Source organism: Meles meles, chromosome 8, assembly GCF_922984935.1.
Source record: "Meles meles chromosome 8, mMelMel3.1 paternal haplotype, whole genome shotgun sequence".
Lineage (NCBI taxonomy): Eukaryota > Metazoa > Chordata > Mammalia > Carnivora > Mustelidae > Meles > Meles meles.
The window spans coordinates 70,187,280-70,213,302 of NC_060073.1; the positions used below are offsets into that span (position 1 = coordinate 70,187,280).

Here is a 26,023-nt window from a genome sequence, read left to right on the forward strand (position 1 = left end):
AAATTTCAGGTAGCCAACAGTGTTTGGGAGTTGGCCGGGTGAGCAGTCCTTTTTTGGGCCTTGAACTTCAAGAAGGTCTTGAACTTTTGTCTTCCTCATTCTGTCTCTGGAGAAGGTGGTAGTAGCAGGAGCCAAAAGCAGACAGCAATCCTGAAGACTACTTGTGAGCAGCCAGGTTGAGCTTAGATAGAAGGGGGGTGGGGTTGGGAGAGCACACGAAAGCACAGTTTCTCTTCCTAGTTGCAGATCACCGTGGGAAATGGGCAGGGGTGAGAAATGAAGCAGGAGCCAGACCCTAAAGGAGCTTGCATGTTACGTAGAGAAGTCTTGACTTCTCGGGGAGGACGGACTGTGGTGGAAAGCAGCCCCAAGATGCTGCCACGAAGAGGGGAGATTGGGCAGCTGGTGTTGACCGTCAGGTCTGGGCACAATCACTGAATTGCTTGGAGAAGGTTTAAATACACACATCTTGTCAGGAAAGCTTCTGGGCTTCATCGCTTTGTATCCAACTGCATCCAGGCCCGAGGCTGCTAACCCCGGACACTAGGAACAACTGACTTACGGCGTGTGCCCACCTGGATCCTGAGTGGAGAAGCAAGGCCTGGAGGATGGGGTGGGGGAAAGGGTTGAGAGCCCACACTGAGTGCCTGTAGCCTCTACTCTGTCTCCACTATTCAGAACTTGTACCTAAATTATTTTTAAAAACTGATTTCAAATGCAAACTAAAGGGCAAATGTTCTCAAAAGGAACAAAAAATATTGGTGGGTTTTAAAAATATAATTTCACTTGGACTTGGAATCTCACATTGGTTGTCCAGTTGAGCGGGAAAAAAAAATCAGATTTAGAGTAAGAAGGTGGTGGACACCATGCTCCATGCTGAGAAAATACTATCTTTGTCAGGAATTTTCTGGTTCTTCGTGGTAAAAACTCACATTGAGAGTCAACCCTGTGTTGGTTACACACGCGTCCTCCTCTACTCACCCAGGGCAGAATGGATCCATGTTCAGCCTGGAACAGCTGGAATAGGGCCTTGAACATGAGCAGGCCTCTTGTCATCTCTTGTTTTTACTCCCTGATGCCTCCTGGCTCTGCGAGGCAGAGTCATGGTCATGATGACCGGCTCTAGATCCGGTTGACCTTAGGCTTTGTTACTTGCTAGCTGTGTGATATTGTGCAAGTTACTTAAACCTTGCTTTGCCTCAGTTTCCTCTTTCAGAAACAAGCATGTTCATATTATTTACTTCTGGGGGTTATTGTGAGCTAATGGACATAAAGGGCTTGGCATGGGGCCGGGTACATAGAAGGTATTTAAATAGTGTTAGGATTTACTACTTTTCTTCAGCTGCAGTCTGGCTTTTCCCATACGGTAGGAAAACAGTCGCTGACAGCTCGAAGTTTTACATCTGACCAGCCACCAGGGAGAGACTAACCTAGTCTTCCCTGGTCCCATGTCCAAATATCCAAAGGGAAAAGATTCAGAGGCTCACTCTAATTCGATTTTGTTCCTGGACCAATCAATGTGGCCAACTGGATGAATGCCATGCTTGCTCCACTTTGATCTGTGGTCCCTTAGGGAGCAAGAAAGACCATTACAACAAAGTCCCTGGCCGGCCTACTGGAGAAGGTAGGATCCCCAGCTCCCCCAAGTAATGGGCACAGTAATGCAGGTGCACACAAGTCCAGCAGACCTTCCCAGTTCAGAGGATCCTTGTCAAGGTCTTTGGGACCTCTGCACTCAAGGAATCCTCTATAGTTTCATATTACTCCTCACAGAATGCAGAAAAAAATAACAGAAGTATTGTGACCCTATCAGGCTCTATTCGCAGATGTGACAAAGGACTATGGAAATAACAATGGATGCTAGGCTCTGGGGACCTGGTCAGCTCTCTGGGCCTAAGGCCTTGAGCTCCTCAGGACAACTGGTGCTTGAGCCCCTGATTTCCAATCAGCAGTGCTTTATTCCTGTTCCCGTGGACCTTGGCCATCCCCCCACCCCACATGGCCTTCCCCTTTTCCCTTCTTTGAGAGCCTAGCTTGCCTCTCCTGAGGCCCCCAGATCCTTTTGCTGGGGCTCAGGAACTAGCCAATCCTCATACAAATTCTTCTCTAACAGAGTGAATTAAAGGTGATGGTGAAGATAGAAGTGTCCCCATTCTCTACCCTCCTTTGCCCTCCGGGACTTTTATACAAAACCTTCCCACCATCCTCTTGGCTCAGTAACACATTCCCATATACCAGCCTTATAGCAGCAGCGATTCAAGCTCTCTTCTTAACAAAATTCCAAATTAGCCCATGTCTTCAGCCTCTAGGGTGGTTTGAAAATGTGCAAAATGGAGAACATTAGAATCTGTAAATGTCATGGATCTACGGTACAGATGTGGAATAGTTCTCCCTGTCCCTAGGGTTCGATTGGAGTGTTTTGGGTGCAGCGGGCAGTAAGCTGAGCCACGTAGGATTTTGACAAGGCAGGAGAGCAGTATGAAGGGTTAGTGGGGGGGGGGAGGCACAGGGGAAGGGCAGGTCATGTTTTGGGAATGGTGGAAATTGGATGTTCCTAAGCCTCAGGGTGAGCGGCGAGATTAATAAGAAATAAGGTTGAAATGGCACAATTTTGCTGTTGGAATCTCCAAGACAAGCAGAATTCTTTTCCTCAGCAGCCACACATGGGGAAGATCTTGAGTGTCCCTTGCACTGTTGTAAGCAATGAGCGGGAGCCTCTACTGTGAAGAAACGGGTTAGAGTTGGTGGGGCATGTGTGTGTTTTGTTGTCCGTATGGAAGTCAGCCTCATTATAGTGAGCAAGTGTTTTCTCATGGTAGATTTAAAAATTGCTCACCTCATTAGACATTTACTCATTTTTGTATCACTTTCCAGAAGATGTTCAGAGTCACTGCAGTAAGCACATGTGGACTGGCGATGAGCTGTCTTCCCAGGGAGCTTTCCAGAACAGAAGTGACTCCTCTATCCAACCTTCTGGGAGTCCTTGTCTCTGATGGGTGCATATGTGGTTCCACAGTTAGCTTCCTCACTAGACTATAAACCCCAGGAGGGCAGTGACTAGGTCGTATTCACGCCCATGATGCCGAGCAGGGCAGGTTCTTTTTTTTTTTTTTTTTTAAAGATTTTATTCATTTATTTGACAGAGAGAGAGAGAGATCACAAGTAGGCAGAGAGGCAGGCAGAGAGAGAGGAGGAAGCAGGCTCCCTGCAGAGCAGAGAGCCCGATGCGGGGCTCGATCCCAGGACCCTGAGATCATGACCTGAGCTGAAGGCAGCGGCTTAATCCACTGAGCCACCCAGGCGCCCCAGCAGGGCAGGTTCTTAACATGGCTTAGGTAAACTGACCACGATGAAGAGTGTGGGAGTCTGAGTCTGGGGAATAACTTTGGAAGGTGAGAGGCCAGCAGCAGTCTGAAAGGGAGTGAGGGGGTCATAGTTAGAAACAGAATATGAATTGAACTTCCAGGAATGACTCCCCCAAATCACACTGCAGAGTGGCTGCCTTTGCTCAAATCAGGAAGCTGCTGCCACAGCTGTTGCCTCTGAACCCAAGGCAGGTGGACTCTGTTCTACCCTGAGAGCTCATGCCTCATGCCCTCTCTCTCTCCCTATGCAACTCCATCCCAAATTTAAGTCTCGGACCAGGGCATCTGATTAGAGAAATTAAATCATGTTTGGAGCTTGTGTGAAAAGAAGTTTGGGCAGTTGTGGTTTTAGGGTTACAGCCTCTGTCCGGAGCACATTAGAGGGGCCAGCTTAAACCAGTTCCCCACCATGTCTGCCACGGTGAGGCTGCTGGGAAGGCTGCGGGATGGGGATGAGGCACAGGGAACTATACTGCCTCATTCATTCAGCAAACATTCTCTGAGGACCTCCTGTGTTTAGGGACTGAGCTGGGAGAGGTGCAGAGGAAAGCTTCCTGCCCATGGGGCACCATCAGTCCTAAGGACTGATGCAGAGATGCTCTGGATGAAAATCTCAGTCCTGCCTCCAGACAGGACTAACTCCAGAGGCTGGGTGAGGATACTGCCCAGGCAGGAGCCAAGTCCCGGCCCCAGCACTTATCTGCTGGAGAAAAAGGGGGCACAGATCCCGGCAATGGACTTACGACCATGCTTAACCTTCTAGGCAAAAGCCACTCGCAAAAATTCTCAGAGCTGGAAGGGCCTTGGTGGTTAGCTGGTCCAATGGGGGTGATTGCACAGGCTTCCTCTTCTCCTGTATCCCTGAAGAGTGATGAAAATCATTTTTAGCTTTATCTAGACTCTTGGTTTTATCTTTCAGTTTTTAGGTTCTCATTTTATGGGTCAATATGTGGCAGGTTGCCTCTTAGATGAAATATGTGAACAGGTGTAAGAATAGAAAATTAAGTAACAGCAAGTTTAAAAATGTTAATGAAATCAGGGCACTCAGGAATAATAAGAGCTTGGTTTCCACTGCAGCTTGGTTACTGTGGCAGGTAATTGAGGCTGGAAACATAAGTGAGGCTGAGCTTCAGGTCCTCTGTGGAGGGTGGAAGATGGCGGGGAGAAAATCATCATCACAGAAAGAGATGGAGAGGATGTTGCTTACATCAGAAGAGAACACACACAGAGGAGTTTCCTTTCTAGTAACAGGACCTATATTGCTCCCATTTATTTTGTCTCCTCAGTAACAGTGTGGGGTCTGGTGGCCCAAATCTGAGTCTCTGTCCTGGCAGTGAGCGGTCAGTCCTCCTCTCCTGAGGGACCAAGCACTAAGGTGTTGGTCACTGCGACAAAGTCTTGGCCAGCTCCATGGGTCACCAGCAGTGGGCGAGGACCTGCTCTCCAGCCTTTTGGGCATTGAAGGTGGTGTGAGTACAAGAGAAAGGGGCATTTACTGATTCTTTTTTGAAGATTTATTTATTTATTTTAGAGAGAAAGAGAGAAAACATGAGTGGGAGGGGCAGAGGGAGAGAGGGGAGAGAATCTCAAGCAGACTCCACATGGAGCGCTGAACCCAAAGCAGGGATTGATCCCACCACGCTGAGATCGAGACTTGAGCAGAAAGGGAGAGTCAGACGCTCAACTGACTGAGCCACCCAGGCGCCCCCAAAATGAAGCATTTATTGAAGAGATATGAAGTAGTAAGGAAAACGGATGTGTGAGCCCAGGCTTGGAAAGTTCAAAGACAGGCGTCACCTTGGGTGAAGGGAGGTAGCCTGAGCACAGTCGGATATAAAGAAGCCCGAGGGCTGCGGAAGGATGCATTTCAAGCAAGAGGCGCATTAAGAATCCAGAGCCTCAGGAGCAGGGCTGTGTAGCTCCTCACTCTATTGCTAGACTATCAGGGTACTAGGTCTTTGTTTCTCTTTGTAAGTCTTTGGATCAGCCTAGGTCCCAGCCATTTAAAGACTGCCTGGAGGGAACTGTGGCCATAGAGGAAGGCAGATGTCACCAGACCTAGAGTAGGAAGAGTAAATTCTGTGACCTTTCTCTCCTCCAGTCTCCAATCTCCTGCCAGTTGCCCCATTGGCTGAACTTGAACCCAGCCAGAAGCCAGAGGGTAAAGGAGCCTGAGGATGTACTCACAGAGGTCAGCCCCCAGGACCACAGGAGAAGAAGAGTGGAGGATGGGTCGGGGGGGGGGAGCGAGTGCAAGCAGAAAATCACCAGTACAGAATTCCTGCTTCTTTTTTTTTTTTTAATTGTATTTATTTATTTGACAGAGAGACCGATCACAAGTGGGCAGAGAGGCAAGCAGAGAGAGAGGAGGAAGCAGGCTCCCCACTGAGCAGAGAGCCCAATGCGGGACTCGATCCAAGGACCCTGAGATCATGACCTGAGCCGAAGGCAGAGGCTTAACCCACTGAGCCACCCAGGTGCCCCAAATTCCTGCTTCTTTATCAAGTTCCAGAGAGGGAAAGAATCAGACTGGCTCTGTTAATTACTATGGCCTGTTTGGATAGAGCTTCATTCTATAGGTTTCTGGTCAGCCTTGGGTTGAATGACCTTGAGTATTTGGACATTTACTCTCCAGTGGCTCTGGCCAGAGGAGGAAGGACAGGTCTGGGGCTCAGAGCGTGAATTCTCTCTGTGGGGAGTGTGAGCAGGGCACTTTCCCTCGGAACTGGCTCAGCAGACTGGGCATGTCCACGTGCTATGCCAACTCTGCAGAGACAGCAGCAATGTGCTGGGGCCTGACTTAACAGCCACACAGCCCTCCCAGGTAGTCCCAAGTTTACATGGGCACAGATGGCCTCATTTTGAGACCTCTAGGAAATGTTTTTGACAGCAAATGCCAGAGCCGAGGCTGGATGGGCTGACTTGGTGTCTGACCCAGGGTAGCTAGTCCCTGTGTCCTTAGGCCTCAGGAACACACCTCATCTCCCTCATACAATCCCCTCCCACATACAACCCAATCTTCAGATGGTTTAGGATTAGCTCAAAGCATATATACTCCTCTAGCACAAGGGTTCATCCTCTCCTCTTATCTCCCCAACAGTTTCTCACATAGTGTTGGATGCATGATACTTTTAGGGTTTCAATACAAAACATTCACTGTTATAATTTAGGCACTGCTGGACCTGGCAATTCAAAGGCAAAGAAAACACAGTCCCTGTCCTTGAGGAGCTCCCCAGTGTGCCAAGGGAGACAGATCATAGACCAGTACCATGTCTTGGGGGTTATGATGGAGCTAAGCAGTGGGAACTCTGCATCACAGATAAGGACCCTGCCTAGCCTAGGGGTTCAGAGAACACTTGTTGAGATAGACAATGCTGGGTCTTGAGGGATGAATAGGAGTTGGCTGGTATAAAAGGTCAGGCAGATTATTCTAGGCAAAGGGGAAAACATGAACATGGCTATGGAATACTAGTGCAGATGATGCTGATGATGGTAATAAGAGCTAACTGTCTTGAGGACTTCTCCTATACCAGGCTCTAAGAATGACATGCATATTATGACATTCAATCCTTACAAAATCCCTGTGAGATAGGGACTATATCATTTTCAGTTTACAAATTAGAAAGCATAAACATAGAGTAGATAATAAACCCAGTAGATAATAAACCCTCACAGAGCTATTGAGTGGCAGAATGTGACAGGAAGGAAATGGCCTTGAATGCCATGCCAGGGAACTTGAGCTTTATTCCTTTTTTTTTTTTTTAAGATTTTATTTATTCACCCGCGAGAGAAAGAGTGTGCACAAATGGAGGAGAAGAGCGGAGGGAGAGGGAGAAGCAGACTCCCCACTGAGCAGAGAACCTGATGTGGGGCTGGATCCCAGGATTCAGAGATTATGAACCTGAGCCAAAGGCAGACGTTCAACCATCTGAGCCACCCAGGTGTCCCTTGAACTTCATTCTGTACTCAGTGAGAACTGAAGCACTTTCAGTGGAGCTGTTGTGTGATCAGATGAACAATTTGGAGATATCTGTGGTTGCAGTGTAGACAGTGAATGCCAGCGGAACAAGATTGGAGGGACAGATTAGCTCTAGGCCTGTTATCCTCTCCAGAACTGCTTCCAGCTGGTGAGAACTGGTGAGAACTTGCTTCTGACTACTAATTAGCTACAACCCTCACTACTAATCAGCGACAACCCATTTCTCCCTCCTGGAATAGATAAGCTCCATTCTCCCCTTCACGTCAGTAATGCCAGGAGCCCAGAAGGGGATGGGAAGCAGCAGGTGTGTCTGTCCTTGTGCTGGTCATTTGTGTAAGTCACTGGGGAGTGTGTGCTTGCTGGAGGGGGGGGACCCACCAGTCTCTGCTGCTGCCTCATCCTGTCCTTCTTATGCAGGAAGAGCACTGCTGTCTGCCTGCATTTTGCTGGATGAAGGAGGGGATCTTCCACTGGGTTGAATCAGTCAAAGATTTTATATTCCAGTAGTCTCTCCACCCCAACTTGGGGCTTGAACTTACATACCTGAGATTAAGAGCTGCAATGCTCTCCTGACTGAGCCAGCCAGGTGGCCCTGCGACGAACCATTTAAAGATCAGAGCTTACATAGGGCTGGGATTCCTGGGATGCTCTTCCTTCCATTTCTCGGGCTGGGGGAACAATGCAGCCACCTCTCTCTGGCTCGCTTACATTCCTCTAGCACCTGTCCCAGGCTGGGTAAAGGTGAGAGAGGCCAGGGGCTGGTTTTCCTGCCCCGCTCTGAAGCCCAGCCACAAGAGGCCCTCCTGCTCTGGCTCCTTCCTATGCACGTGGCTCCTTTGTTTGCCCGTGCTGTTTTCTGCGTTGGTCTCAGCTCCCCACGTGAAATGTAAGAGCGGGGATCCTCACGTGGGCTGACGGGGAAGGAGCAAAGGAGGCCTCTCCATTGGCTCTCAGCCCATAATCCAGGCTGTGTAGACAAAGGAGTGCTCCATGGGGCTTAGTCTGCATTGGTGTTCACGGCCTCAGAGTAGGACCTCGTGCCACACTTACATTTCCCTTAAGAACCCTGTGGGTTGGTAGGAGGATGGGATACTGTACTGTGTCCAACCATCTGCTTTGTGAGGTTCTTGAAAACACAGCTTTTCTCATTGGTTCCTTCCAATACAATTCCTCTGTAACTCAGTATTTTCATTCCCACTTTACAGATGAGAGAACTCAGGCGTAGAGAAGTTAAATGACTGGCTCAAGGTCTTATTCACTCTCAGAACTGGGTCAAAAGGTCTCTCAGACCCCTTCCACTATAGGCAGCAAATGAAGTAAGTAAAGCCAAGCATTCTCAAGGAGCTGCTCAGGAATTTATTCCTAACGAGATATTACCCTGGCTGTCCTTTAAATATTTTTATCTTCTTCTGGTAAAAACAGCACAGATATATAATTTCAACTGCAAGATCTGTTCCCAAATGAAAATAGCCATGACATTTTTTTTTTATACAAATATATATGTATCCCTCACGAACTGATATGTTTTTACCAGCCTCCGGATACTGGAGTACAGTGGTTTCAGGAAAATAGTTTTTGGCAACACTTGTTTGAAATAAATGCATTGGGACACCTGGGTGGCTCAGCAGGTTAAGCTTCTGCCTTCGGCTCAGGTCATGATCTCAGGGTCTTGGGATCGAGCCCCACATCGGGCTCTCTGCTCAGCAGGGAGTCTGCTTCCCCCTCCCTCTCTGTGTGCCTCTGTGCCTACGGGTCTCTGTCAAATAAATAAATAAAATCTTTTTTTAAGATTTTATTTATTTATTTGACAGAGAGAGAGATCACAAGTAGGCAGAGAGGCAGGCAGAGAGACAGGAGGAAGTAAAAATAATTCCACTATCTCAACAAAACAGTTATTTGCATTTTTGTTTATTTATTTAGTCCTTTTTCTTACGAGTTCTTTTCTTTAAAACATAGTTACAATAAGTAGCAGTATATATACAACTTTATAGCTTACTTTCTAAAAAACGTAGTATTAACTGTTTATTACCGTTTAATATGAGTTGTAAATTATTGCCATTTTCTCATGTGCATATGGAGGCTTGTAGATTGAATTTTTAAAACCAATCTCTTATGGGGTGCCTGGATGGCTCAGTGGGTTAAAGCCTCTGCCTTCAGCTCAGGTCATGATCCCAGGATCCTGGGATCAAGCCCCACATCGGGCTCTCTGCTCTGCGGGGAGCCTGCTGCCTCCTCTCTCTCTGCCTGCCTCTCTGCCTGCCTCTCTGCCTAGTTGTGATTTCTCTCTGTCAAAAATATAAAGTAAAAAAATTAAAAAAAAAACAATCTCTTATTGTTGGACATTTGAGTCTTCTTTTATTATTTTTATTTTTATTCTTTTATTTTTTATTTTTTTAAAAAGGATTTTTTTATTTGAAAGAGAGAGAGAATGAGTGCATGGGTGGGGAGGTGCAGACAGAGAGGGAGACAGTGAATCTCAAGCAGACTCTGCTGAGTGCAGAGCCCATCGGGGCTCCATCTCATGACCCTGAGATCATGACCTGAGCTGAAACCAAGACTTGGATGCTTAATGGATTGAGCCACCCAGGTGGACCTTGAGTCTTCTTTTGTAAATAATATGAAATATTTTCCATGTTTAAGACTGATTTCAATTTTTAAGGCTGACTGGATAAGAGCATAAATATTTAGTATTGTTCATTTTATATATTTTCAAGTTGTTTTATGAAAAAGTTGTATAAATTTATCTTGTTATTTGTACTTTTGAATGCACATTTCCCTGTATCCTTACTAGCACCAAATGTTATTGTGACAAAACCTGTTTTTCTTCACTAATTTCAAAATAGTATGGCACCTCAGAATCACTTTTAGTCCTTTTTGTTTTGATTATTGAGGTTATCTCTCTAAATGTTTGCTTACTGGTTGCAAATCCTCTTGTATGAATTTTGGCCTCATATCTTTTGTCCAGTTATTAGGCTTTTAAATTTTTTAAAACACATATATTGTAGTGTATGGTGTAGAATTTTTTTGCATTTATATGCCAGAGAAATAGTAATTCTTCCTCTAACATATGCTCTGAATATTTTTTTCATAATCTGTGATTTAAAAAAAAAATTATTTATTTATTTGACAGAGACCTCAAGTAGGTGGCGAGGCAGGCAGAGAGAGAGAGAGAGAGAGAGGAGGAAGCAGGCTCCTCACTGAGCAGAGAGCCTGATGTGGGGCTTGATCCCAGGACTCTGGGATCATGACCTGAGCCAAAGGCAGAGGCTTTAACCCACTGAGCCACCCAAGTGCCCCTGTGATTTTTTTTTCTATGTTAACTCTTTAGTAATATGTATCATTTTAAAAGAAACAAACCAGAAATAGACTCTTAACTGTAGAGACAGACTCATGGTTATCAGAGGGGAGGTGGGTGGGAGGATGGGTGAAACAGGTGATGGGGGTTAAGGAGGGCACTGTTGTTGATGAGCACTGGGTGTTGTATGGAAATGTTGAATCACTGTATTATACACATGGAACTAATATAACATGGTTGAATATCTGGAATTAAAATGAAAACTTACATAAAAATAAAAAAGAAAGAAACATTTATAAATATGATTTTCAACAGGGTCCATGAAGTTTCAAAAAATCATGTCACAAAAAAATGAGATCAAAGGGATAGTGTTGTTTAATCTGGGTAAGACTTGGGGGAACAGGACGTCATTCTTCACTTACGTGCAAGGCTGGGGCATTAGAGAGAAATCAAACTTACTTTGCACAGTTTAAGATGGCATAAGCAGGGACTTTGGGAAGAATGGGAAGTTGCAGGTAGTAAATAATAAATGAGATTTACTGATTGTATTCTTTACACCAGGCTATGCATCCAGTCTTCATTAATCCTCACCACTGTAAGGGAAGAACTATTACATCTCTCCTCCGGTGAGCTTAAGGGCACATGGACAGCCAACGACAGAATTGGAATCCATGGCGGGGGGGGGGGGGGGATAGACCTCAGAGCTCCACCTCTTTCAATGGACTGTGAGATAGAAGCTGGTCACTTCCTGCATCAGGGCCTCCGTTCCCTCACTATAACATGCGAGTTGGAGCAGAGGTCCTCCAGGTTCCTTTCCAGCTTGACTAGGTGAAGGAGGACAGACTGGGAAGCTGTAGCTGCTCTTCTTCGCAGGCTGTCCCAGTCCTGGTGGACCCAAGAGGTCACACTAAAACAAGTCCTCTGAATTTCTATTAAGTGCTTTTTTTTTTTTTAAGATCTTGTTTATTTATTTTAAAGATTTTATTTATTTATTTGGTAGAGAGAGACATAGCGAGAGAGAGAGAGAACACCTGCTGAGCAGGGAGCCTGATACGGGGCTTGATCCCAGGACTCTGGGATCATGATCCGAGCAGGAGGCAGACTCAACGGCTGAGCCACCCAGGTGCCGCTAAGATTTTATTTATTTGAGAGAGAGAGCTCAAGCAAGAGAGCACAAGCAAAGGGAGCAGCAGAGGGAGAGGGAAAAGCAGACTCCACTGAGCAAAGAGCCCGCTGGATCCCAGGACCTGGAGATCGTGACCCACGCCAAATGCACACACTTAATGGACTAAGCCACCCAGGCGCCCCTATTAAGTGCTCTTTTTACTAAGGAAAGAAGGCCTCGTCAGTGGGGCGATGTGCCGGGCTGAGGCTGGGTTTGAAACCGAAAGTCCGGTCCGGACCCTCCAAGTGGAGACCCTGTGCTCGTAGGCGGAGCCCCCCCCTCCCCCGCAAGCCGAGCGCGGAGCCCGCTGCTTTTGGAGACTCGCTGCACATATACTACACGGGCAGCTTGGTAGATGGACGCATTATTGACACTTCCCTGACCAGAGATCCTCTGGTTATAGAACTTGGCCAAAAGCAGGTGATCCCAGGTCTGGAGCAGAGCCTTCTAGACATGTGTGTGGGAGAGAAGCGAAGGGCAATCATTCCCTCTCACTTGGCCTATGGAAAACGGGGATTTCCACCGTCTATCCCAGCGGATACAGTGCTGCAGTTTGACGTGGAGCTGATTGCACGGATCCGAGCCAACTACTGGCAAAAGCTGGTGAAGGGCATTCTGCCTCTGGTAGGCATGGCCATGGTGCCAGCCCTCCTGGGCCTCATTGAATATCACCTATACAAAAAGGCCAACAGACCTAATGTCTCCAAAAAGAAGCTCAAGGAAGAGAAACGAAACAAGAGCAAAAAGAAATAATAAATAATTTTTAAAAGTTAAAAAAAAAGGCCTCTGCATTTCTATTAAATGTCTTTAAAAAAAAAAAAAAAAGGAATGCTGCTTCTCCTTTCAAGTGTTCCCATTTAGCCTTCCCCCAAACCTGAGAGGTTTGCCATAAAAAGGAAGGTCCTATTTAGTACTTTAAATAGTCTGAGGGAGGGGTCCTGTCTAGGTCATATGAAACATTAGAATTAGAATTGCCTTTCAACATAGAGAACAGAGAACCCAGTCCCTGAAACCGCACTGGCCTTTTCGGAGTTGAGTAAATTGAACACCTCTGCTAGGAAAAGTGTGGTGTAGTTTTTATGCACATGCTTAGTTAAAAATGAATGAACAAGCAACAAGCTCTAAGTGTGAGATGGAGATGGAAAGGCAAACATAAACTGCGCAGATGTTTCCAAGCCAGAGCACAGAAGAAACTAACAGAGAAGTTCCTTAAATCTGAACAAGCTTCAGGTTTGTTTTTGTTTTTTTTTTTTTATCAATACCATGGGGGATCATAGCATCCTTCACTGATTCTAAAAAATATTTCCTTTTCAATTTTGCCAGCTCTGATATTGGGATGTACAGAATAAACCGTGGGGGTTGGAGGAGGGGCACTTGGGTGGCTCAGTGGGTTGAGCGTCTGCCTTGGGCTCAGGTCATGAACCCAGAGTCCTGGGATCAAGCCCCGCAACAGGCTCCCTGCTCAACTTGGAGCCTGCTTCTGCCTCTTGTGCTCCCCCTGCTTGTTCTCTCTCACTCTATCTGTCAAATAAATAAAATCTTTTTTTTTTAAAGATTTTATTTATTTATTTGAGGGAGAATGCGTGAGAGAGAGCATGAGAGAGGAGAAGGTCAGAGGGAGAAGCAGACTCCCCAGGAGCTGGGAGCCCGATGTGGGACTTGATCCCAGAAGTACGGGATCACGACCTGAGCCGAAGGTTGTTCCTCAACCAACTGAGCCGCCCAGGCGCCCATAAATAAAATCTTAAAACAAATAAATGGTGGGGATTTTTCTGGTGAAGAAATGGTAACTTTTATAACTGAAGGTGTCTCATACAGACATGGATGGAATACATGAATTTATATACTTCATGTGTTCACACAGATGATGGGGTACGTAATAAGTGTCAAATATAATGTATTTTATCAACATAACAAATTTTGTTTCTTTTTTTTCCAAATAATAGTCCAACAAAGAAACTAATTGCTTATGGAAATAAAGAGAAAATAAGGAAGTGGTGAATCTTAGCTGGGAAACACAAATTTATAAAGAAAATTATAGGGGTACCTGGGTGGCTTAGTCGTTAAACGTCTGCCTTCAGCTTGGGTCATTATTCCAGGGTTCTGGGATAGAGCCCTTCATTGGGCTCCCTGCTTGGCAGAGAGCCTGCTTCTCCCTCTCCCTCTGCCCTTCTGCCTGCTCGTGCTCTGTCAGATAAGTAAGTAAAATCTTAAAAAAAAAAAAAAAGAAAGAAAATTATAAGTAAATGTGATATTTGGATTGAAATGATTTGAGACTTAAAAAGATTTTTCAGTGTATTCCCCATTCTTTCCAAATTCTGTCAAAAAATACAACTGAAATTATCCTTGGAAATGAACTGTACTTGTAGATCAATTTAGGGAGAATCAATATTTTTATAATATCAAGCGCTTCAATTCAGAGTATCATGTGTCAAGACCTACGGTATCATTTGATAGGTTTTATTGTTTTTTTCATATAATTAAGCTTATTTCTTGGTATTTTATAGCTCTTTGTTCCTGTTGCCTTTGATTTAAGTCTCTAAAGTTTTGGTAGAACTCTCTAGCAAAACTGTCTGGGCTTGGTGTCTTTTGAAAGGGGATATTGTGAGATCCCTCTCAAAATCTTCCCTGGTTATTGGTTGTTTACTCAGAAAGTCTCCTTTTTTCTTAAGTATTTGTGACAATTTATATTTTCTAACAGAGTAGTATTTTTCATCTAGACTGAATTTATCAGAAAAAGTATTATTCTTGGGGCACCTGCGTGGCTCAGTTGTTAAGCGTCTGCCTTTGGCTTGGGTCATGATCCCAGGGTCCTGGATTGAGCCCCACATAGGGCTCCCTGCTCAATGGGAAGCCTGCTTCTCCCTCTCCCACTCACCCTGCTTGTGTTCCCTCTCTTGCTGTGTGTCTCCGTCAAATAAATAAATAAAATCTTAAAAAAAAGAAAAAGTATTATTCTCATATTTTCTCATAATTTTAATAATCTCTGCCTCTGTAATAGCTCCCTATATTTAGCTTAATACTCATTTTGAGGGCCTATTTCTTTTTTGACCAAACTTGTTAGAGATGTACCCTTTTCCACCATTTCAAGCAGAGACAGAGGACCCATCCAAAGAGAAAGATTAGACTAGGCAATTTACCAATTCATGGAGTTCACTTAGTGGTTTTGCCCTTTTCCTGTCCATGGAGCTATGTCCCCATCTGCCTTCTGCAGGCAGTGACTCAGTGGGCCAGCCCCTGTCTCTACAGAATTCTTTACCATGGGTGACCCTGCCCAGGACTTGGATGAGGGGTTGGGGAGAATGTTACTGAAAGGGAAGGTGGAAGATTGTTGATTGACGTACCTGCAGTTCATTTCCTTTGGCATTCTGGTCCCTAGGATGCAGCTTTGAGGGAACAGAGAGGCAGAAGCAGCTTTTGATGTCAGATTCTCCACCTACCTGCCTCCTGGCCACTCCAGCCTCCTCCTTCCCCCTTCCCCCTTTCTTCTTACCACCTCCCCCAATACTCCCCACCCTCCCCAGTTTAAGCAGAAGAAGGGACTTGATTGGCCACTGGGAGGGAGCATCATTCAGAGCTGTGCCTCCTTCCTGGAGCACTTGCAGAAAATCAGGTTCTAGAATTTGGAGGCTGAGAATAGCCCCAGGATTTATTTTCCAGACCATACAGTCAGAAAGCTGTGGAGGAGGTGGGGAGGCTTCCGTTAAAAAAGAAAAAAGAAAAAAGAAAAAAGAAAAAAAAAAGGTGTATTTTGTTATAAATATATTGCTTACTTAGAAATAAAAAAGTGTGGAAATCTATAGCGTTCAGAAAGAAATTGCTCTCTAATACCACGTCCTAAAGAAAACTGCTGTTAATAGTTTGAGGTATTTCTTTCCCATTGTGCCCCAATTTTCTTTTCTCACTGTCATGTCTCTGACATCTTTCTGAATCAGTACCTGTAGGTCTATTTTATTCCTCTTAGTAATTGCATAGTATTACATGGTATAAGTTAAACATTATCCTTTTAGCTGCTGTTCCTACTAATGGAACTTAAATTGTATCCAGATTTTTTTTTTCCTGGCTGTTACAAACAAAGCTGCACTGGCTATTCCTGTAGGTATTTCTCAGTGCACCAATATGACAATGTCTAGAGGAAGAATTTCTAGAAGTAGAATGGCCAAATCAGAGTGTGCACATTTACAATGTTGACATATATTGCTATATTGGCTTCACTAATATGCATACTCTTATGAGGATGGTCCTTAACTGTCCATAGCTCTTACCAGCATGTAACGTGTGAACTGCCTCAATCGATAGCTCCTGAGTCCTCTAGAGGTTTGGGCAATGCCCAGTAACGCTTTCATTGCAGGTCAACACACTTCTGTACACCTGGTATGGATATTAAGGTAAGCATGGGGAATTCAAGGATGTCTGGAGGTGGAATGACATTGCATCTTAGAGGAGTTTATGAGCAGGGGAAGAGATAGGTAAATGAAAATTAAGAGATAATGTGCCAGGTATCAGGATATAAGTAAACCACTGAGGGAACGTGGAGGAGGGAGTAACTGCCTCTGTCTGGGGCTCTTGGAGACGGCTTCCCAGAAGAACTTGCAAAAGAACTGCAAGATGAGTAGGAATTCTTCTGGTAAAGAAATGGAGAAGGGCATTCTAGGCAGAGGGACTAGCATGAGCAAAGGTCCAGAGGTGGGGACATTCATGTGCTCTCTGGGGAATGGTTCCATTGATCTGTAGGATGATCAAGCAAAGAAGGATGGGTGAGAAATCAATCAGGCGAAGTAGGCTGCCTTGTGAAAGACCTTGAATACCACAGAAGGGGGAAATGTTGAGATCAGTACAGGAAGGGCAGAAGGCAGAGAGCCTGCAGCTTGGAAGAGTGATTAAGGGACTGTGCAGAATTTCAGATGGAGGTGATGAAGGATGGAATCAGGGTGACAGTGCTCAGGACAGAGAGGAGAGGGCTAGAGGTGTGGACAGTATTTAGACACATTCCTTTGGGATCTCAGACTCAGATTGGACTTAGCCTAGAGGCTGTCACCTGGGTCAGATTTATTACACTGGATGGCTAATAAAACTGTATTGATTTCATTTTGTTTTGCAACAAGAAATCCCTCTGCTGGGAGAAATGTCAAATCTGATATGTCTGAGAGGAATGAACAATAGGATTGCTGGCTGGTTTAGCTGAAAACTACTGTCTCAGGACCAGGGCTGCCTGCACTATAATAGGCTGAAAGAGCCTTGACACTGACCTGGGCTAGAGATTGGGAAGATATTGGGGAGAAAACAAAAGTGAAAGCAAGAACCTTATAAAAGAAAACCCAGGAATTAGCATGGGCACATATCAAATAATCAATCAATTAACTCATGAAACCTGTATAAAAATTTACTCTGTACTCAGCAGAGTGTTGGCCTCTGAGACACAAATCCTCTGTTCCCCAAGGACCTGGTCTAGGACCAGAGCCCAAAACACTTGCAAATGAATTGGCTTGGCATGGTAGAATCTTGTCTTAACAAAACAATGGCATTTGAGATATTTGTCCTAGTAACTCCTTTGTATTCATCCACCCCGGGCTTCCTTGCACTAGTGGGTTATGTACTATTCTTGTTCTCATTTGATTGCCAGCTTATCTCCATTAAAGCAGTAAGTGATGATCAGAGCATTTCTAACAGTAGCTTAAGGCATGATTGATCCATCCTGAGCTTTCTTTTCCAATGTGTGTGAGCAATAGCCTGGTTCCAGCTGGTCCCAGCATGGCTGCTCACTAGCTTTGTGACTTTGGAAAAATCATTTAGCCTTTCTGAGCCTCATTTTACTCACCTGAAGGTATGAGGCATCATAATTCCTGCTCTGCCCTCCTCACGGGATAGTTGGAAGGCTCAAAAGATGTGAATGTGCTTTGAAAATCGTTGGGTGTAACACAAAAGCCAAGAGTCTCCAATTACCCCCTGTGCTCTCAGTTGCTCAGAGACAAAACTCTGGATTGTTATTGCAGAGTGTTCATGATTTACAAGCCCCCCTTTCTTTACCCCAACCCTCAAGGGAGTGAACATATCACACTTTGGTCCACCTCCTCCCATTTAAAGATGGCAGGCTCTGAGCTTAGTGGAGTTGGACTAATTTTTCCCAAAAAGATATCTGTGAGAAGGGGAAGGTGATTAAGACTTAAGAAGGGATTCCTGAAGATTTGTATGCAGGTGACAGGGTAAGAGCAATTAGACTTGGACTACAGAAGAAGAGATAGGTCAAACATTGGGGAGAATAATCTGGTTTTATGGATTGGGAGACACTGGGCTGTGCGACTTCAAAACTTTCTAAGACCTGAGTGTTGTCCCTTCTGACCAACTATGCAACTTTTTTTTTTTTAAAGATTTTATTTATTTATTTGACAGACAGATCACAAGTAGGCAGAAAGGCAGGCAGAGAGAGAGAGGAAGGGAATCAGGCTCCTTGCTGAGCAGTGAGCCCATGCGGGGCTTGATCCTGGGACCCTGGGATCATGACCTAAGCCGAAGGCAGAGGCTTTACCCACGGAGCCACCCAGGTGCCTCCAACTATGCAACTTTGAGCAAGTTACCAAGGTCACTCAGTTACCATTTACTAAGTTATCAAAGTTTCTGGGACTCAGTTACTTCCTAAGGGTTGCATTGAGGTAATATAGTATGTGTGCCAAAGTGTGAGCTGATTAAATTTCCCTTTCTGGAACTTGTTCTGATATGAAAGATGGAGGTGGCTCTTTCTATATGATTTGTGGAGCAGGAGAATAAATTTAGTAACTAGAATTCTAGTATTCTGCAAAGCCCCTGTGGAGAATTCACATTGCAGATAGCATGAAAACTTGATGAAAATTTAGTTAGTAATTCTGAACTGAATGTAGCTGTTCAACAGCTGAAATGCTACAATTTGTGCTTCATTGGAGGAGATGAAAAAAACATATTTAGCAGGCAGCATGTAACCCTCTTGAGTTTTTCTGCACAAACATTTTGCAAAAAAAACTTTTTATTTTATTTTATTTTATTTTTATTATTTTTTCACTTAATTAGTCAGGACAAAGAGAACTAGTAAGGAGTTAGGGAAGCTTAAATATGAGAAATCTGATCTAGAGAAATCCACTTGCCACTGGTAATTGTATCTTTATAGAAGGAAAATGAAGTTTTCAGCTGATTATTCATGTCAGAGAGAAGCTCCTGTGCTGTCTCTCATTAGGAGTGTTTGTGCTGAGAGCTTCCCAGGTCACAGTCATTGGGCATCATAATAGAGGACATGATTGTGAATGATGGTGACAAAGTGGGTGATGGTGGTCTTGGCAGCTGGTCGTCTCTGGAAACATGCCATGTGCTAGGTAGGCCCTGTGCCAAGTGCTTCCCCTGGATTATCTCATGGAATTCTCATCACTACCTGATGCTTCATTATCTTCACTTCACAGATGCAGAAACGGAAGTGAGTGAGGATGAATTCCTTGCTCCACATTGCCTCTCTAGGGAATGAGCAAAGCCAGGCAGTCTCCACCCCAAACCAGCAACTAAACACACTGTTTCTTAATTGGAATAATTTCTAGCTCCTGCTGTAATCATTACCATAAGTTATGTGAATTAAATCAAAGCCATGTATGGAGATTTCTTTCATTTTAATGCTGCCAGATGGCTGGATTTTAAACCTCCTTGAAGAAAATCTCAGAACTTTGAAGTCAAGGCAACTTATTGTTCAGGCATACCTTACTGATCATTTTTGGAACAATCTCACGAGGTAGGTAGCATTATCACATTTAACAGATGAAGAAACAGAGGCTCAGATAATTTAAGCCAATATTCTTCAAACTTCAATGTGTACATAAATTGTCTGGGGATCTTGTTAAAATCAGATTTAGGTTCAGTAGGTCTGGTGTGGGCCTTGAAAGTTTACATTTCCAACAACCTCCCAGGTCTTGCTGAGGCTGCTTTTCTGGGGGTCACGCTTAGAGGAGCAAGGTAAGTCACCTGCCCAGGATCTCACAGCATGCAAGAAGGAGATACTTAAAGCCTAGTGTCTTAACGCTATCTGTGCTTCTCAGGGGTAGTATTGGTGGCATTGAAAATGCATGGTTGCCCTTTTTCTGGTGGGACAGGTGTCTGGAGAGGAATCTAGACTTGAATGTGGCTCTAGCAGCTCTACTTCTGTCATGCCCCACCTCTGAACCTCAGTTTCTCTCTCTAAACAAAGTTGGGGGTGAATTACATGGCTTCTAAGATCTCTGAATATCAGGATAAATCATGAGGAAGTCCCTCATGCTTAGAGTGGAAATGCTTAGAGTGGTTTCTGTTTTCCTGACCAGACCTAGACAGATACACAGATGGATGGATCTTTAGACGATTCCATTTTCTGATTTGTTAGCTGAGAAATGTTGTAGATCCTTTTGTATAAAACTTCTTATCATCCTTCCTGTTATATATTCTCCTGAAATATAACACATGACTCAGTAAATTTTAGAAAGTACAGTTTTTCAGAAAGGCCAGATAGTACCTGATCTAAGAAAAATAAAACAAAACAAAATAGTAGTAAGTAGGAACTTGGACTCTTTTCTCTTACTGCTCACCTTTGGAATCTGGGACATGCACTCCTAGATAGCTCTATACTGTGTTGCATATGATGAAAACCCAATTCAAATTAGACTAAGCAAAAAGGACACAATATATTGTCCATGCACAGAAAGAACAGAGCTGGCTTTAGGTACTGTTGGATTCTGAAGTTCAGACATATTAAGACAAAGTCCCTGTATGTCTGGGTTAGATTTCATCTTTGGCTTAATTCTCAGCCAGGGACTTTCTATGTGGTGGTAAAGATGGTTATAGAGTTTGTTCTTTGAGTATTATATCATTCTTAGAGCTTATGACTCCAAAGAAAAATGAAACTTAATCTCCCATTATCCATTTTTAAACCACATAAATACTGAGCTCATTTGTTATGGCTGGGCCACATGCCCATTTGTCAATTAATTACTGTGGCCAGAAGGAAAGGATGGGACAATTGGCTGGGTCTGGCTCTATGCCCATCTACCCCTAGGCTGGAGGACCAAGAGATACAGATGGAGAATGGGGTGAATGATGATGATAAAAGCTACTCTTGTTTATCTCATCTAATACACAAAAATACCCTGCTATGGTCTGAATGTTTGTGTCTGCCTAAAATTCATATATTGAAACTAAAGGCCAATAGGATATTTGGAGGTGGGGCCTTTGGGAGGTGCTGAAGTCATAACAGTGGAGCCCTCATGAACGAGATGGATGCCCTTATAAAAGAGACCCTGGAAATATCCCTAGTCCTTCTACCAGGTGAGGACACAGCAAGAAGGCACCATCTATGAACCAGGAAGTGGGTTTTCACCAGACACTGAATCTGCCAGTACCTTGATCCTAGACTCCCTAGACTCCCCAGCCTTTAGAACAATATGAAGTAAATGTTGGTTGTTTAAAAGGCATTGTTTATGGCATTTTGTTATAGGAGTCTGAACAGACTAAGACACTATCTATGGAGTGGATATCATTAAATCTGTTTTAATCCATAGCCCCTGCTCTTTTCATTCTGATACACTGCTTATCCAAAATACCACATTCAAGAGGGTCACATAGAAGAAGTAATATTTGTTTGTAGATCCTACAGGTTTGACCTTGGACCTAGAAACAGAAGATACAGTCAAATGGAATAGAGAAGTGGGGCATCAAAGAGGGAATGAGATATGGAAGTCCAGATCGTTAGCTGTGCGTGTGGCTAGGCTGCCCAGCAGTCTGATCAAAGACTCTTGATGTGAAGGGCTTATTACCTTCCAGGTGATGCTTGCCCAAGAGATACCAGTGAGTCGCTTGGTTTAGGGTGAGCTATTACTTTTTGTTCCAGATGTTTCATGAAGCTCTGGCTTCATTTTAATCCCAGGATACACTGAACTCTCTTCTTCCACAGAGGCTTTCTTCCATCTGACTCTCCCTGCCCTCATCCTTCATCTGAGCATCAGGATGAACTATAATCCTCTTGAAGAGAATGGATGTGTGCCTTCCTGAGATGTGTACAGGTTAATCACAAGAGAGGTGAACTCCATCTCTCCTGGATAGAGTGGTCAATGTTGGATAGACTCACTCGACCTGATTTTCAACAGTTCACTATAACAGATTCAGGGATAAGTTTTGATACAGGAAGATCTGACTCAGAGAAAAGAATACACAAGAGTAGGTGTAAAACTTCTTCGTCATTTAATCAGCAAGTATCAGTTGAGTCTCTAGCATGTATCCAATATTGTACCTGCCCTAGGATGGGTGGGGGTAAAGATAAGTAAGAGCAACCAAAGAAGTAGAAGACCAGTTCATGCCAACAAGAGCCTTTCTACCTAGCTGAAGACTTCAGTAGAAGAAAAATTGGGAGAATATTTGAGATTGAGGTGATTAAATTTAACAGCAAAGGTGCCCATTCATTGAGCAACTCTTTATTAGCTCCTATACATGAGGCATTATGCCAGGCATGAGATAAACCAAACATGCAATTATTTTTCTCATTTTTTAAGGAGGTTAGTTCTAGAAGGAAATGATTACAAACAAAAAGGCCAATGCAAACATTTGTTAGGTATTTGCTAAGTGATGGTCACTGTACTGGGTTTTGTCTTTTGAACTTAGTACAAAGATAAATAAAGGTAAAAATCTATCCTTTTAGTAAGATTGTATATTAATGGTGATGACAAGCATATGAATAGATACACTGTGTGTATATGAAATGTGATCAATAAAAGTATAAACCAGGTACCATGGGAACTCGGGAGAATGTTACTATGCATAGTACGTGGTGTGGGTGGCAAAGGTGGGCACGATCAGGGAAAAAGCGAAATTTGGGATGTGATAATGGAGGAACAGGCATTTGCCAGATGAACAAGACATTGCTAGTACAGGGAGCAGCATGTGAACTGTCACCATAATATGAAAAATTCATGGAGTGCTTGGCACCTGCAAGTAGCTGTCCAGCTTTGGGGTAAGATTAAGAGGTGGAAGATGAAGCAGGAGAAGTAGACAGGGGCCAGATCATGAGGAACCTGTAGGTCATGATTTAGGGAGCTTGGATTTTATCTAGAAAACAATGAAGAATCACTGAAGCATTTTAAGATGGGAAATGAGTGTAATGGTTTCAAAATGTAAGAGGAGGAGGCAAGAAGACCTATTGGGTAGCCATTTTAATAAATCGGGTAGGAGACCTTTGCTTGGTGGGAGGCACGGGGATGAGGAGAAAGGAGCTAAGTCTAGAAATCCTTTGGAGTTAGTGTCGGGTATATGGGATAAGGGAAGAGAAAGGATCTCAAAGATTTCATGTTTCTTACTTGGGCAGTCGTTTGCGAGGTCCTGCCATTTACTGAGATTTGGGAAATGGGAGATGTGATGGTTGATTCTATGTGTTGACTTGGCTGGGCAGTGGTATTCAGTTATTTGGTCAAATACCAGTCTGGATGTTGCTGTGAGGGAGGTTTTTTTTTTTTTTAAGATATGATTAACAGTTAAATCAGTAGACTCTGGGTACAGAGGATTGCCCTATAATGCAGATGGGCCTCATTCAATCCATTGAAAGCCTTCAGAGAAAAGACGGGTCCTGTGAGGAAGGAGAAATTCTGCCTCCAGATGGCCTTCACACTCAAGACTTCACTCTTCCCTCAGTCTCCAGCCTGCCAGCTTGTCCTGCAGATTTGGGAGTGCCAGCCCCCACAATCGCGCTAGCCAATTCCTTAAAATAAATTTTGCTTTCTCTATATGTGCAGTCTATTGGTTCTGTTTCTCTCAAGAACCTTAACTGTTACAGGAGGACGTCTTTTTATTCAAGCTTCTGATTCAGAAATGTTTTGCTGAAGCGAGGGTTCAGAATTTTTAAAAGAGAAAGCAAAGGCTTATTTTTGTTGTTCATGCTGGGGGATACTGTGGTTCGGTATCAATGCTGTTTATTTATTCCCTTGAGCTGTAGGGCAATGTCCTTTCTAGGATTCTGCTGTTATACACTGGAGAAAGTGGGACCTATTTGTCAAAGTCTCACCAGTAATAAAATCCACTACACACAATAACTTCTAATTAAGTTATTGAAGCCGAGTTTTTGTCTCGTGGTTTCTTTGGAAGTTATTCAGATGATTTGTACCTGTAAAGAAGTGTTGGAAATGCTTCTCAAAATGTGCTTCACTTGAGATAAAGGTGTAAAAGGATATAATTTTGAAACTATTATGTTACTCTGATTACATTTATGGGAGGAGAAGTGGGTCCTTCAGTGGGTCATGGGAGGTGACAGGATGGGTTAGATTCTCCTGCACAGCTACAAGGAGAGAGATCCCCAACAGCAAGACCTTTGTAGGGCTTCTTAAAGCTTTACTATTTCTTAACTCATTTCATTTTCTCAGAAGCAAAGCTTTGAGATCCAACAAAACAAGTCCCTCACTTATTTTCTCTGTGACTTAGGGCAGGTGAACGATTGCTTTGAGCCTCAGCTGCAACATCTAGAAAGCACAGCACTTCAAGTTTTTGCAAGGACTCATTGAAAGGTTACTTATCAAGTGTTCCATCTAGGGCCTGGTGCAGAGTGGGCACTCAAGTTCAGAAAAGCTATTTTTATTATTCTTCACATTTATTTGTTCCCACAGAGGCTTTTAACTTCAAGATTGCCCAAGATACTTACATATACTTGGTCTGTTAGACCCTGAGAAAATTTCTCTTGTCCAAATGGAAATTACACCTTAACACCTAAATTACTCTTAACACCTAAAAATTTCTCAAGAAAGAAAGGAATGGTCCAAAAATTCAAGCTGAAGAAAAAAACCTTATTTCTTGAAGAACAAAACTGTTCCTTCATGCTTCTCTCCCCTTTTCCTTTCACACAACCAGTTGCTATTCATTGTTCAAAATTCAGGTCAATACCATCTTCTAATGGAGACTTTCTGTCCTTGCTCAGCACCTCCTTATATTTTAGCAACACCCTTGATAACACATCTCTGAGGAGCACAGTCAATTTTATTCTATGAATAAATAGCAGTCTATTTATTCTATAGAATTGTCCAGGGGGTGGCCTTGTGTTTATAACAGTACTGATTATAATGCTTATAATCATCTATTGTCTTGTTTGTATTCATTTCTAACAGGGAGCACTTTTAAGGGCATGGACCACATTCAACTTCTCAACCTGTGGTGTCTGGCACAACGCCTGGAACATTGTCTAAGGAAAGAATGAGTGGATAAACAGAAGAATGAAAATCTGCAGTGAGTTACCATGAGGATCTGTGTTAGTATTTTCCATCATCCTACTGTTCCTAATCACATCTACAACTTCCCTAAGCACTACTGAGGGCACTGCCATCTGACTGTCAAGTTTATGACATTTAAGAATTCTGCAATTTCATCCTCAGGCTCTTCTCATCACAGTCAGATCCAATGAGGCAGCTTCTGTGTGCAAAAGTAGAATGAGGTGGGGGACTGTGAGTAGAGATTGTTATGAGTTTTTAATGAGGCTAACTGTGCTGAATATCAAGTTGGTTTGCATTCTCATTAGCAATTCTCATAAATTGTTTGAAATGCTCATAACATCAGGAATGCAAACTTAGAGATGAATCAATTATACCTTGGCTTCCTGGTGAGTGGAGATGATTAATTGCATCCCTTCTCATCAGAGCTCCCCATACAACTGCAGCCTTTATTTTTAGCCCATCCCCTATTGCCAGCTCCTGTCTGAAACAACTCCACTTTAGTCTAACCAGGGCATGTGAGGTTAAAACTAGGGCAAAGGGAAAGAAAAACTCAGAAAACCATGTCACCAGTCGAGTTAGACATGGGTTCAACACAACAATTTTGCAAAGAAGTCATAGTAGGAGGACTACAGTAGCCCATAACTCCATCTCCTACTCCAACTGGCTCTCTTCCTATGCTTTCTCTCACTGGCCCCAAGTGGGGATCCTGCCTGCAGTGACTTCCTCAAGCATTTTTTAAAAGATATTATTTATTTATTTATTTATTTATTTGACAGAGAGAGACAGTGAGAGAGACTAAGAGCACAAGCAGGGAGAGCAGCAGAAGGAGAAGGAGAAGCAGGCTCTCCACTGAGCAGGGAGTCCGATGCAGGGCTCCATCCCGGGACCCTAGGACCGTGACCTGAGCTGAAGGCAGACACTTAACTGACTGAGCCACGCAAGTGCCGCTTCCTCAAACATTTGTGCCAGAATTCTGCCAATGCACCAACTTTTAAACTG

At 43.8% G+C, this 26,023-nt stretch overlaps 1 protein-coding gene across 1 annotated transcript; it reads left to right on the forward strand.

The window, feature by feature from the left end:
* Positions 1 to 276: 276 nt before the first annotated feature.
* On the forward strand, positions 277 to 12,557 carry LOC123948792 (peptidyl-prolyl cis-trans isomerase FKBP11-like). The gene is given in 3 exon segments (XM_046015940.1): positions 277 to 419; positions 11,971 to 12,082; positions 12,084 to 12,557. Coding segments are annotated over 3 exon segments (729 nt in total).
* Positions 12,558 to 26,023: the final 13,466 nt, after the last annotated feature.